General features: G+C 36.4%; 2 protein-coding genes across 2 annotated transcripts; both read right to left on the bottom strand.

Moving 5' to 3' along the window:
- Positions 1-1,452: 1,452 nt before the first annotated feature.
- On the bottom strand, positions 1,453-3,878 carry LOC143304943 (uncharacterized). The gene is made up of 4 exons (XM_076627494.1): positions 2,935-3,878; positions 2,789-2,834; positions 2,625-2,713; positions 1,453-2,522 (listed from the first exon to the last, which is right to left on the bottom strand). Exons 1-4 carry the CDS (start codon positions 3,179-3,181, stop codon positions 2,458-2,460), a joined length of 447 nt encoding a protein of 148 aa, XP_076483609.1. The 5' UTR covers positions 3,182-3,878; the 3' UTR covers positions 1,453-2,457.
- A 3,405-nt stretch (positions 3,879-7,283) lies between these two features.
- LOC143304936 (uncharacterized) lies at positions 7,284-15,299 on the bottom strand. Its single transcript, XM_076627481.1, has 4 exons — positions 14,629-15,299; positions 14,210-14,255; positions 14,046-14,134; positions 7,284-13,943 (listed from the first exon to the last, which is right to left on the bottom strand). Exons 1-4 carry the CDS (start codon positions 14,735-14,737, stop codon positions 13,879-13,881), a joined length of 309 nt encoding a protein of 102 aa, XP_076483596.1. The 5' UTR covers positions 14,738-15,299; the 3' UTR covers positions 7,284-13,878.
- Between the last annotated feature and the right edge of the window lie 293 nt (positions 15,300-15,592).

Genomic DNA, 15,592 nt, shown 5'->3' with positions numbered 1-15,592 from the left:
GCTTCGCGGGCACGCGTTTCTCGCCGTAGAAGACACAGAAGTAATAAGTTTAAACGATTTCGGGAATAAATTAAAAGATATGTTCGGTCCGGGAAAAACGGTTAACGAATATAAAGGGGAATTAGCTACAATATTTCAACGACCGGGAGAAGATATTTTGGACTACATAGAACGCGTCAAAGATCTCAGGCTGGCGATAATGAACGGGGAAAGGTACGAGTACGGCACCGTATTTCAAGATAGGATAGATCGAGACACGAGGGAAGCTTTCGTTAAGGGGCTCCCAAACGAGGTGTATTTACGAGTAAAGATAGCAGGATACCAATCCTTGGACGATGCGTACCGCTAAGCCGTGAAAGCAACACGAGAATTAAAACAAGTGAACAATAGAATTCGATACCAACGTCCGACACCTTCGGATAATTATAACCAAAACAACGCTCATCCACCATACAATAGTATCTATACTGTAAACAACCGCCAGGACTGGAGATTTGTACCGCCGTCGCAGAAACATCTAAACAACCCGGGAATAGAAGAAAATGTCAGGAAAGAAACAAGAGCAATAACTTGGGAAGAAAAACGCATAAATAAATACCTCGATAGAGATCTAAATCAAAAGAGAGATGCTGATCATTTCAACCAATCAACTTTTCAATGCAAACACCATTCCGTTGCTGTGATAAGGGATAATGTCACGTTAAATAATAAAAGGACGCACGGTGCCATAGACAGGATCATGAGTGAGAAATTTTCTGAGTTACCAAACAAGATAAATAATGTTAGTGCCAAAGAACTTTCAGACAAAGCAGAAACTAGGAGATTGAACGACGAGACGACAGGCAATGCTTATCCACTGCCTAACATCACAGAGATATTGGACCCGCTGGGAAGTGCAAATCGCCTCTCCACGTTCGACTTGGCAAAGATACAAAAGCAAGACTCCACGAATTTCGTGAATGTTTCAACCATAATAGGAAAAGAGATAGCGAGTGCATCTCACTCAAAAACTTCTATAAAACCATCAGAAGGAAACTTTATCGAACTCAAAGCCAAATCATTAAATTGCAAGGAAGATCACACTATAGAAAATAAAAATATAGCTATCCCTAAATCCAAAACAGAATCTATAAGCAAAAAGGTTTGTAATAAAAATTCAAAGAATAATTCCAAATCTACCAAAAATATTCCTAAACGTTCCATACAAATAAATAATAATTTAATTATAATAAGCACTTCCAGTAAAACTATTCATCCTGAAAAGGTAGAGAAAAATAAAGGTGCTGCGAATAAAATAAATGAAGAAGAAAAAAGGGTAACTAAGGAAAAGGATTCTAAACATTTTCAAGCTGAAGAAACGCAAGTTCAACGAGCTCAAAGAAATCAAAAGGGAGAAAACAGGGAATCACCAGTCGAAGATATATATAAAAACTTGAATAAATATGCTAGCCATTGGATTATAATTGGATTAAAAATACTTTATTGGTTACTACATCTAATATTTGACGTAGGTAACATAGTAAGTAGTGCTGATCTTATGATTCCCCCAGGAAAATATGGATGGTATCACACTATACTATATACAAAATATTTTTGGGTTAATATGGCTGCGGCACTCTCAAAAATTTGTATCTTAAATGCTATTAGCAAGCAATTGGATAATTGGATCAATGTCAGTAAACCTGTGTCTTGGCGCAAACTAAAAACTAAAATGAAGGAAAGGAACGAAATTCTCCCCGCACAAATTAGTTTCGGACATCTAGCCAGAGAACCTATTGGTGAAGTAACAATCGAAGAGAACACGGAACCAACATGCGCAGAATATCTCGAAGATCTGTTCAATAAAATTAACACTGTACAACGAATGGCAAGAGAAAATTTGATAAAATCCAAACTAAGACTAACGATCGACGAATTAACCCTCAAGATTTTAAAACAGGAGATTCGATATATCTACTAAAAGAACCCAGTAAAGGAAAATTCTCCGATCAATATACTGGACCATACAAGGTACTAGAAATCTTGCAGAACCAGAACGTCAAGATTGAAGTAAAAGGGATTCCGCGAACAGTGCACTTAAACAAGCTAAAACTAGCGCATAACCGAAATAAGCAATGAATAAAGTGATTTCAGTGGGCAACGTAGTGCAGTAGTGTATGTTGTAGTGCTGTTCGTCGAATAATACAGATATCGAACACCTAAAAGAGAAAAGGAAAAATTATTATATGTACTCTAATTATTGTTTGAATATAAAACGTGTTGATTCAATAAATAATTAAAAGAGTGAAAGTGAAAGTTACCTTGCGAACAAGTGATCAACAAACAAGAAAGTGTATGTGTAAGTATAGGTTATGGATCGTTGTTCGCGGAACATAATGTATGACAGCTACCTAAAATAAGTGAATAAATTAGTCTCAATTGTCTCAGTACAAAATACAAGGTTACTAAGTGTTATAACTATATTGTGGATAAATCAAAAGGAAGTGTGACACTGTTTGTCGAATAATACAGATAGCGAAAACCTAAAAGAAAAAAAAGGAAAATTATCAGGTGTACTCCAATTATTGTTTGAATATACAACGTGTTGATTCAATAAAAATTAAAAGAGTGAAAGTGAAAGTTACCTTGTGAACAAGTAATCATCATACGAGAAGGTTTACGTGCAAAATAGGTTATGGATCTCGGTTTGCGAAACACCATGTACAACAGCCAGCTGAAAAATAAATGAACAAATTAACTTCAACTGCCTTAATGCAAAATACAACAGTACTAAATGTTATAACAATACTATGGAAGCATGGCACTGTTCGTCGAACAACACAGATGGCGGAAACCTGAAAAGAAAAAGAAGTTTATTACAAATGCTCCGATTACTGTTTGAATGTAAAACGTGTTAGTTCAACGAATAACTAAAACAGTGGAAGTGCAACTTACCTCGTGAACAATTAATCACCATACAAGGAAGTGTACATGCATGAATGTCGCAGATTAACAAGAAGAAATAAAATAGCTGATAAGTGTAGAAAGTGGTTAGAAAATAAGTAAGATAGATTAATTGAAAGTAAAAGGATATCTTATTATGTATTAATCTACGTAGTATTGTTATATTATTATATCTAACATGTAGAAGTGGATTTTGTAATACACAATAGCGGTCGCACACACAATGCATTATACACATATTAAACTAAATAAACTAAACAGTACCTTTATGGCCACAGATATAAGACGATTGAAGACAACCGTAGTAAGTATCCAAGGCATATCGAAGAATCAGGTGATGTTGTGGGAATGATCTAGGTAAGTGATGCAGCATCGGAAGAGTAGAATCTGAAGAATTACAGACAATGTTAATCTAACAAGTAGGTTTTAATCACTAATAAGGGAACTAACTCATATCATACACAAAATAATAGCAAATAGCAAGTACATGCAATAATAAATTAATAGGGAAAATAAGAAAGGTTAATAAACACAGGAATAGGTTAGAAATTAATCAAGATAGACTAACTAAATATTAACAACATGACTGAACTCGGTGCAAAGGAATAAAGTTACGTTACACAAAATATCTGGTAACACAATACACAAAAAAAAAAGAAAAAAAACATTAACTAAATTAAACAAGATTTATATAAATGCGAGTCACGTATAATCAAAACAATGACTATCGAAATTCGAAAACAACACAATCTATGCTATCGCATTAAGGTAGCACACGGTATTGACACACACAATATCATGAAACACAAACAATATTACAGAAACACTACAAAATAAACTATAATGATTAACAAATTAACTATTTCAACAACACGCTACTGTTGACATTAAACAAACGATACACGCAAGCGACCATGTTGAAAATTCGTCGCACGCACCCCAACACAAATAATAGCTAATACAATGTAATACAGCATTATAATAGCAATGCTAGGTACTGAACACAAAAAAAAAATAATAAAAAAAAAAGAAAAAAAAGAGAGAGATAAGGAAAATATATATAATAAACAACAACTAACATAACCATAACATATTATATATTATACCACATACAGGGATACAGTATTTGTACAAAGGGATAGGTCCGAACAAAACTTATAAAAAATTATAAAATATATATATTAACTGTTTTCGTATGTATGTCCAGAACAGGTGGCGAGTTCATCGACCCTAACATAGAGGACTCAGACGGGCCCGTACCCGCATTCGATCTGGAAGCGACGGAGGATGTTCAGTCTTGCCTCTGTGTTCGGTTGATACGTTCTGTCTACCATTTAGATAACGGTCATCTTTGTCAAGACTGTTTCGATAACTTAGATCCAGACCACCAGGACCTATGTGACGACCCACCCACTCATTTCATATGCGGAGTATCCGCAAGAACACGAATATCATACTGTCGTATGTGTGATATAAACCTAGCGGACCTACAACCCGCTATATCATGCCTCCAATGCATGATCGTTTACACTAATCTAACTCACCTTGAAAGAAACTTTTTAGTTCAAGGAATAGCAATCCGCGCCGTAGAACTATAAAGTACTTGTATGCTACGCACAAGACCAAATACTGATGCTATCCACCTGTAAACAAACGACATTTATAATTATGCATATAATTTTCACTTATGTTTACCAATATATATATGCACGCATGTTGTAAAGTAGGCGATATCTATGACACTCACTTCCATTGATAATCCGAGTGACTCGTAAAATAAGTCGTCATATTTACCATTACACGCACATATATATATATTCAAAGACAAGCTATAATTGTAATATCTATTCCTATAGATAATATATACTTATATATTTATAACGATAAAACAAATCTCATCTATATTACTTAGCAATACGTATGCATATACGTATATAATTATAACCCAGGTAGCATTCATGGTATTTATTTTCACCGATAATAAGTTTTAACAAAAAAAAAAAAAAACATATAAATATAAATTTTTTTTTATATATATTAATAATAATAAAAGATTATTCTTATTTCTAATAAACTCGAGAGTAAGAAACAATTTAATAAATTGTTAATAGGAAGATGAATCGCCTGGTCATCGTACTTACCCTCATCAAAATAGCATACGGCCTGGTAGGATATGACTGCAATGGCAACCACCTCAACGTTACCACTATCTCTCTAAACTCCATCGGGGACTGCAGCATACAGCCTACAATGACTGAAACCCAAGATATTTATATACAACTACTTCAACTCTCAGAATTTGAATTCACCAACGTAAGGCAATGCAAGGTGCAAATAACTCGAATTGTATATTACTGTGGCATGCACTCTCACACGTCGGCAGTGCATAACGGATTCGCCGAATACCTCCATGAAACAACCGACCAACAATGTGCAAGGATGCACCAAGACGGCACGTTTTCACTCGGACCACAAAACCTTATAGTTGGCCTAAAAGATAATGCAACAGAAACAAGGTCGCTTGTCCTAGCCGGCAAGCTAACAGACGACGGCAGCTGCCAGGGAACACAGTATGTAGACCCATACGGGAGCTGGGAAAAGGTCGTCGTACAAGCAACAGTAAGGATAAGTTTAAAATCAGCAGTTGTGCCAGTACGGATCGAGGCGAACAAAATTCTACTGAAATCAGGAACAGTATGTACCTTTAGCGAAGGAAACTGTCTAGACGCTGAAGACGGATACACTTATTGGCAACCACAACCACCCTCACCATGCAAATTTGATCAGTACGATGTGCTATATGAAGGAATTGCTACAAAGATCCAGGAAATAAAAACCAATAGAGAATCAGCACAACCAGTTTACGCACTAACAACGCAAGAAGTAACATTTGCACTGACTAAAACCGGAGAACAGCCACTGTGTGGATATACCCTACTATCCACCGAACACCCCAAATAGTTGAAACAACAAGAGGAAATACGTTTATCTCCAAAAGCAAGACAGCAGTCGAAAACTTGGACATATTCGCATACGTCAACTCAAAATTCATTTACGTAGAGAAACATATTAAACGACAAATGACAACATTGTACCATGATATACTGACACAAAGATGTACCACACAGAAGAAACTAATAGAAAATGCTTTAAGCTTAGCAATCTTACTGCCCGATGAATTCGCATATACCATATCCAAAACCCCAGGACACATGGCCCTGATCGCAGGAGAAGCAGTCCACATAGTCAAATGCATTCCGGTACAAGTAAAAGTACGACATACAACAAAATGCTACTCGGAGCTACCCGTTTGGCAAGGGAATCGCACCGCATTTTTAACGCCAAAAACACACATCCTAACGCAACACGGAAACCACGGAGAATGTAGCGCGGTACTACCTACGCTATACAATATCGACGGACTCTGGCACAAATTCGTACCAAAACCCATGGAAACAATTGCACCACAGGAACTCCGCCCGGGCGTACGCCAAACGTGGCAATATTCAGCACCATCGTCGTTGGCCACGAGCGGAATATATACCCAAAAAGACCTCGATGCACTACGGGACCACGTCATGTTCCCGGCAGAAAAATCTGCAGTTTTGAACACATTGGCCAGAGGAGCAACAGGAAAAACAATCGTCCCTGGAACAGTAAACATCCTGGGAATGATGGACGAAAACACATTAACGACAATAGCAAAAAATACCGTATCAAGCTTATGGATTGGTTTTATGGAATTTGGAACTGTCAGTGCAGCAATATTTGGAATACTTGTAATATTTAAACTAATCAAGACGATAATAGATATAGCCATACACGGATACCAGTTACGTGAAACTTACGGATGTGGAATCGCCCTATTAGGAGCAATATGCGGCTCAGTTACCCACCTGCTACTATACCTCAAAAGAAAACGAAATATCGATGATCAAACAGCACAACCTCAAGGGATATCGATAACACCGGTAGTCACTTAACAACCAACGCCATCTACGTCCGCCTTGAGCGAACTCAGAGACACCATCAGTCAAATTTCCTTTGGAAATTTGAACTCCAAGGGCGGGGGTATCACGTCCCGCGCTCCGCACGCGCCGTAACAAGAACAAGAAAACTATTCTACACAAAACGCGCGAATAAAGATTTGAATGCACAAACGAACACACGGCGCTACGAAACTAAAGGAAGGATTAACAAAGCGAGGGCGACTAATAAATCCAACCAGTATAAAATAAAATAAATAAAACAAGCTAACGGATTGAACGAGTTACGAACCAAACAAATAAACCAGGAAATAAGAATAACTACAAAAAGGGAAATAATTGAAGCGCCAGAAATACATGTATATATAAATATATTTTAATCAATCAACTTGGAGAGTTACATATAAGTATAAACATATATGCTAGATATGTAATAAACTAGTAAATATTAGTGTTAGTGCTTATAATACTATGCAACAAATACAATATTATCAATTTATGAAATATAAGTATATACGAAGTTAAAAACTAATAGTCTAACGAATACATAAAACATACAATATTGCATTATTAAAGAAATAAAAGTTACATTGTCAGAAACATATATATATGTGTGCGCATTCTATTAAACAGAAACATACTTAAAACTAGCCTACGTTCCGGTAAAGAGTTATAAAATAAGAACTACGCTACGAAACATGCATGTCTCTATATAAACATATAAAAATCTATATTCTAAACTACTACTAATCTATGTGCATTCTACAATCTGAAATACATACTTAAAACTAGCCTACGTGCCGGTAAAGCATTATAAAATAAGAACTACATTATGAAACATGCATGTCTCTATATAAACATATAAATAATCTATTTTCTAAACTAAAACCACTATTAATAATCTACAAAAGAAATAGAACACACAACGCAACACTTGGGACCAAGCGACAACCTGTCGACAGGCCAAACGCTCAAAATAATTAACACCGCAACGACTTGAGGAATTGCTTACAGAAATTCTGTCATCAAGCACAAATATGTAAACACACATAAAACGCACAATAATCTAGAAATAAAACCTTCAATACTATGTTGTCACAATACAAAATATATATGTATATATGAAATCAAATGATTGACACATAACCTCAAATACACAACACTATATCACAAAAGAATCTAAATGAAAATCACTTTGCCAGAAATATATACATATATACGTGTGCGTGTGCGTGTTCTATCTTATTAAAAGAAATTAATATAAAATAAATAATTAACATTTCATTTCGTACGAACACTACATGAACGAGAGAAATATACATATAAATACGTATATATATATATATATGTATGTGTGAGTGCATATGTTTTATATTATCGAATACTCTATAAAATAAACTACTCAAAACAACAAATAACGCAATCGAAGAATTACAAAACATTAGCCATATTGAAGTGACACACAACATAAACATATATATATATATATATATATATATATACATATTATACTATTGTCACTTTAAAACAATATTAATAAATAAATGTTCTAATTGCGGTAGAATAAGGAAAAACGAGCGACAGACGAAAAATTACTTCGATATCAAACAAAACTAAAGACCCGTCACTAAAAACTTTACTGATGACATTTATGAGCAGCCATGTTGGATTTACACGCGTCATGGCGACAGGAATATTAGGGATTAATGGAAGTCAGGCGCGAGAAACAAATCATGAAAACACATTGTTAACACTTTTCTTTAATAAATTCTATGCGCAACTACAAATGTAAAAAAAAAATATATATATAATTAATTAAAAGGGGGGAAATATAAAATTGAAAAAAATAACAAACGTAAAATAGATAACCTAACACTATCACATTCAAAATATATATATATATATATATGTCGGATCAGGATTCGAATTTTGGGCGCGCGACGACTCTTCATGTGGACTAGCCATCGTTTCACAAAGCCGAGATTTTATTTACACGTATATACAGGTCTATCACTAAGCTTAACAAATAATAAGTACAACTAATAATAAGTCTAACGAACACTAAGCCTAATGAATAATACGATCTACGAATAATTAAATTAAATAATACTATTAGCAATGTTTGAGTTCAAACGAATCCACGGTCACCGGGATAACTCCTTACTAAGCGAAACTAACTTAGACGCAAATGCGATCGTCGAAAATGCTCGATGTATCACTCTCCAAGGCAATCGCAAGAATGCCAGCCTCGTGGAGATTTTTCTCCCTGTACGATTGCATTTTGTTTTCTATACCCGTTTGGAAGCATCGAGAAGGTTCCAAACGCCGTTGCTAGGCACACTCGTTGGAAGCATCGAGAAAGTTCCAAACGCCGTTGCTAGGCAGTTTCCGCCTGGAGTTTTGATTACTAAATACAATGTATGTCCCATTGCATCGGCACCTCTGAGGCAACATCACACGTGGTTCGGCCCGCTCTCGAGGCCGCATGCCACCACAACCACATTTCTCGGAAAACACATACAACCACTCCAGACCTCCGTTAGATAAAACATCCATCCCGTGACCGTGGCTACGTTCAGCGACCGATTGTCACCTCGAACCCAATCTCGCTTATTACAAATCTTAAGCAATTACAACTATAATAAAATCTAGGCTAAGGTACTAGAGGATGTTCCCAAAATTTCCAAGGAAGGGCTTCGGCTTTCCTTTCATCTCCGACACGGCCATCCTGACTATCACACGTCCTCGGGTGTACCTTCGTCAACAAAACAAAAGGAAACAAGATTAGTGTCATTGTGATTAGCATTCAAAGTGCCAGTTGCATTCTGCGTGCTTTCAGTCGGGTCGTAATGACATGACGGACCATTCTCGATTTCACACCCAAATGGGTCTCATCCTTCGAATCGCACATACTCTCAAAGTTCGTTACATAACCAGCTTCGTAACACGATCGCTGTCAACACTAGACCGCCTCCAGCCTCGTGACATTGTCACTGTCGGTACTAGACCAGCTCCAGCTTCGTGACATCGTCGCTGTCGGTACTAGACCAGCTCCAAATCCGTGACATTGTCGCTGTCGGTACTAGACCAGCTCCAACCTCGAGACATTGTCGCTGTCGGTACTAAACCGGCTCCCAGCTTCGTGACATCGTCACTTCCAGTGCCTGACCGCACTGAACTCCGTCCCATGGCCGCACCTGGACTCATATAATTCTACGATCCTCTGGGATCGGGGTACTCACATCGCCATGGTCACTGTTCTCGTCATCACAACAGACATCCAACTCCGCAGGAATGCAACTATCCGGCATTTTCCTTAACCTGTCATGACTGTACTTGTATGACCTTTTCCCATCCAGTGTTTTCAAGGTATATCGGTCTCCTTCCAGGACCTCCGATATCACAAACGGACCCCTGAATTTTGGATCCAATTTTGTCTGGTTCCTTTCTTCATTTCGGCGTAGTACCAAATCACCGGGATTAAACCTAACTACTTTAGCTTTGGTTTTATCGAATCTCTCTTTGTCATACCTAGCACTAGTTTCCATCTCTTTTATTGCCTGTTGTCTTACACTGGAGATATCTATTTCTTTTTCCTCGATGTTATCAGGTAGTAATAAGTCATACGGTCTTGCTGCTCTACCAATCAATAACTCTAAAGGACTCGATTTGGTTACGCGGTTGATGGTGCAATTCAAAGCCAATTGCATCTCCCCGATCGCGTCTTGCCATGAACGCCCGGTCGTTTCTACCATTGTGAACATATTTTTTAACGTGCTCATAACACGTTCTACTTGCCCATTGGCCCTACTTGCACCGGTCGCGATCAAATGAACTTTGATTTGTTTGCTTGCACAGAATTCTTGAAATTCCCGGCCCGTGAAACATCTACCCTGATCTGCTATTATCCGACAGGGACTACCGAACAAAAACACGGCGGACTTAAGTGCCTTGATAACGCTAAGCGAATCCAATTTGCGTGTGTGATGTAAGTGCACGAATTTCGTAAAGGCATCGATCAAGACGACGACATACTCTTTCGAGTCATTCTTGCCACTCAGCTTGCCCGTTATGTCCATGTGCACCGTATGCCACGGTATGCCGGTCTTAGGTATAGGATGCAGTTCAGCCTGTATTTTACCTGAACTAGCCTTCGAAACTCTACAAGCATGGCAGTTCTCGACAAATTTGCGAACATACTTCGCCATTCCCTCGAACCAATAATACTCATAGAGCTTCTCGAGCATTTTATCCGTTCACTGAAAATAAAAAAGGAAATCAAGACACCCGTATCATCGCCGATAATTTCCCAAGCGACAATACCGATAGAAGTTAATCCCCAATCAATTAAGTTAAAAGATGCCATAGAGACAGTACCAGTGTTCGACGGACATCGACCCTCGGTATTTCGATTTTTAAAAGCATGCGAGCGCGCACGAAACATGGTTTCTAAGCATCAAGAATCTCAGTTAGTAAAATTATTAACGAATAAGCTTCGCGGACACGCGTTTCTCGCCATAGAAGACACAGAAATAATAAGTTTAAACGATTTCGGGAATAAATTAAAAGATATGTTCGGTCCGGGAAAAACGGTTAACGAATATAAAGGGGAATTAGCTACAATATTTCAACGACCGGGAGAAGATATTTTGGACTACATAGAACGCGTCAAAGATCTCAGGCTGGCGATAATGAACGGGGAAAGGTACGAGTACGGCACCGTATTTCAAGATAGGATAGATCGAGACACGAGGGAAGCTTTCGTTAAGGGGCTCCCAAACGAGGTGTATTTACGAGTAAAGATAGCAGGATACCAATCCTTGGACGATGCGTACCGCTAAGCCGTGAAAGCAACACGAGAATTAAAACAAGTGAACAATAGAATTCGATACCAACGTCCGACACCTTCGGATAATTATAACCAAAACAACGCTCATCCACCATACAATAGTATCTATACTGTAAACAACCGCCAGGACTGGAGATTTGTACCGCCGTCGCAGAAACATCTAAACAACCCGGGAATAGAAGAAAATGTCAGGAAAGAAACAAGAGCAATAACTTGGGAAGAAAAACGCATAAATAAATACCTCGATAGAGATCTAAATCAAAAGAGAGATGCTGATCATTTCAACCAATCAACTTTTCAATGCAAACACCATTCCGTTGCTGTGATAAGGGATAATGTCACGTTAAATAATAAAAGGACGCACGGTGCCATAGACAGGATCATGAGTGAGAAATTTTCTGAGTTACCAAACAAGATAAATAATGTTAGTGCCAAAGAACTTTCAGACAAAGCAGAAACTAGGAGATTGAACGACGAGACGACAGGCAATGCTTATCCACTGCCTAACATCACAGAGATATTGGACCCGCTGGGAAGTGCAAATCGCCTCTCCACGTTCGACTTGGCAAAGATACAAAAGCAAGACTCCACGAATTTCGTGAATGTTTCAACCATAATAGGAAAAGAGATAGCGAGTGCATCTCACTCAAAAACTTCTATAAAACCATCAGAAGGAAACTTTATCGAACTCAAAGCCAAATCATTAAATTGCAAGGAAGATCACACTATAGAAAATAAAAATATAGCTATCCCTAAATCCAAAACAGAATCTATAAGCAAAAAGGTTTGTAATAAAAATTCAAAGAATAATTCCAAATCTACCAAAAATATTCCTAAACGTTCCATACAAATAAATAATAATTTAATTATAATAAGCACTTCCAGTAAAACTATTCATCCTGAAAAGGTAGAGAAAAATAAAGGTGCTGCGAATAAAATAAATGAAGAAGAAAAAAGGGTAACTAAGGAAAAGGATTCTAAACATTTTCAAGCTGAAGAAACGCAAGTTCAACGAGCTCAAAGAAATCAAAAGGGAGAAAACAGGGAATCACCAGTCGAAGATATATATAAAAACTTGAATAAATATGCTAGCCATTGGATTATAATTGGATTAAAAATACTTTATTGGTTACTACATCTAATATTTGACGTAGGTAACATAGTAAGTAGTGCTGATCTTATGATTCCCCCAGGAAAATATGGATGGTATCACACTATACTATATACAAAATATTTTTGGGTTAATATGGCTGCGGCACTCTCAAAAATTTGTATCTTAAATGCTATTAGCAAGCAATTGGATAATTGGATCAATGTCAGTAAACCTGTGTCTTGGCGCAAACTAAAAACTAAAATGAAGGAAAGGAACGAAATTCTCCCCGCACAAATTAGTTTCGGACATCTAGCCAGAGAACCTATTGGTGAAGTAACAATCGAAGAGAACACGGAACCAACATGCGCAGAATATCTCGAAGATCTGTTCAATAAAATTAACACTGTACAACGAATGGCAAGAGAAAATTTGATAAAATCCAAACTAAGACTAACGATCGACGAATTAACCCTCAAGATTTTAAAACAGGAGATTCGATATATCTACTAAAAGAACCCAGTAAAGGAAAATTCTCCGATCAATATACTGGACCATACAAGGTACTAGAAATCTTGCAGAACCAGAACGTCAAGATTGAAGTAAAAGGGATTCCGCGAACAGTGCACTTAAACAAGCTAAAACTAGCGCATAACCGAAATAAGCAATGAATAAAGTGATTTCAGTGGGCAACGTAGTGCAGTAGTGTATGTTGTAGTGCTGTTCGTCGAATAATACAGATATCGAACACCTAAAAGAGAAAAGGAAAAATTATTATATGTACTCTAATTATTGTTTGAATATAAAACGTGTTGATTCAATAAATAATTAAAAGAGTGAAAGTGAAAGTTACCTTGCGAACAAGTGATCAACAAACAAGAAAGTGTATGTGTAAGTATAGGTTATGGATCGTTGTTCGCGGAACATAATGTATGACAGCTACCTAAAATAAGTGAATAAATTAGTCTCAATTGTCTCAGTACAAAATACAAGGTTACTAAGTGTTATAACTATATTGTGGATAAATCAAAAGGAAGTGTGACACTGTTTGTCGAATAATACAGATAGCGAAAACCTAAAAGAAAAAAAAGGAAAATTATCAGGTGTACTCCAATTATTGTTTGAATATACAACGTGTTGATTCAATAAAAATTAAAAGAGTGAAAGTGAAAGTTACCTTGTGAACAAGTAATCATCATACGAGAAGGTTTACGTGCAAAATAGGTTATGGATCTCGGTTTGCGAAACACCATGTACAACAGCCAGCTGAAAAATAAATGAACAAATTAACTTCAACTGCCTTAATGCAAAATACAACAGTACTAAATGTTATAACAATACTATGGAAGCATGGCACTGTTTGTCGAACACCACAGATGGCGGAAACCTGAAAAGAAAAAGAAGTTTATTACAAATGCTCCGATTACTGTTTGAATGTAAAACGTGTTAGTTCAACGAATAACTAAAACAGTGGAAGTGCAACTTACCTCGTGAACAATTAATCACCATACAAGGAAGTGTACATGCATGAATGTCGCAGATTAACAAGAAGAAATAAAATAGCTGATAAGTGTAGAAAGTGGTTAGAAAATAAGTAAGATAGATTAATTGAAAGTAAAAGGATATCTTATTATGTATTAATCTACGTAGTATTGTTATATTATTATATCTAACATGTAGAAGTGGATTTTGTAATACACAATAGCGGTCGCACACACAATGCATTATACACATATTAAACTAAATAAACTAAACAGTACCTTTATGGCCACAGATATAAGACGATTGAAGACAACCGTAGTAAGTATCCAAGGCATATCGAAGAATCAGGTGATGTTGTGGGAATGATCTAGGTAAGTGATGCAGCATCGGAAGAGTAGAATCTGAAGAATTACAGACAATGTTAATCTAACAAGTAGGTTTTAATCACTAATAAGGGAACTAACTCATATCATACACAAAATAATAGCAAATAGCAAGTACATGCAATAATAAATTAATAGGGAAAATAAGAAAGGTTAATAAACACAGGAATAGGTTAGAAATTAATCAAGATAGACTAACTAAATATTAACAACATGACTGAACTCGGTGCAAAGGAATAAAGTTACGTTACACAAAATATCTGGTAACACAATACACAAAAAAAAAAGAAAAAAAACATTAACTAAATTAAACAAGATTTATATAAATGCGAGTCACGTATAATCAAAACAATGACTATCGAAATTCGAAAACAACACAATCTATGCTATCGCATTAAGGTAGCACACGGTATTGACACACACAATATCATGAAACACAAACAATATTACAGAAACACTACAAAATAAACTATAATGATTAACAAATTAACTATTTCAACAACACGCTACTGTTGACATTAAACAAACGATACACGCAAGCGACCATGTTGAAAATTCGTCGCACGCACCCCAACACAAATAATAGCTAATACAATGTAATACAGCATTATAATAGCAATGCTAGGTACTGAACACAAAAAAAAAATAATAAAAAAAAAAGAAAAAAAAGAGAGAGATAAGGAAAATATATATAATAAACAACAACTAACATAACCATAACATATTATATATTATACCACATACAGGGATACAGTATTTGTACAAAGGGATAGGTCCGAACAAAACTTATAAAAAATTATAAAATATATATATTAACTGTTTTCGTATGTATGTCCAGAACAGGTGGCGAGTTCATCGA

Source organism: Bombus vancouverensis, unplaced genomic scaffold, assembly GCF_051014615.1.
Source record: "Bombus vancouverensis nearcticus unplaced genomic scaffold, iyBomVanc1_principal scaffold0066, whole genome shotgun sequence".
Taxonomy (NCBI): Eukaryota; Metazoa; Arthropoda; class Insecta; order Hymenoptera; family Apidae; genus Bombus; species Bombus vancouverensis.
The sequence above is the reverse complement of the archived record's forward strand: the minus strand, read 5'-3'. Positions and strand labels throughout refer to the sequence as shown.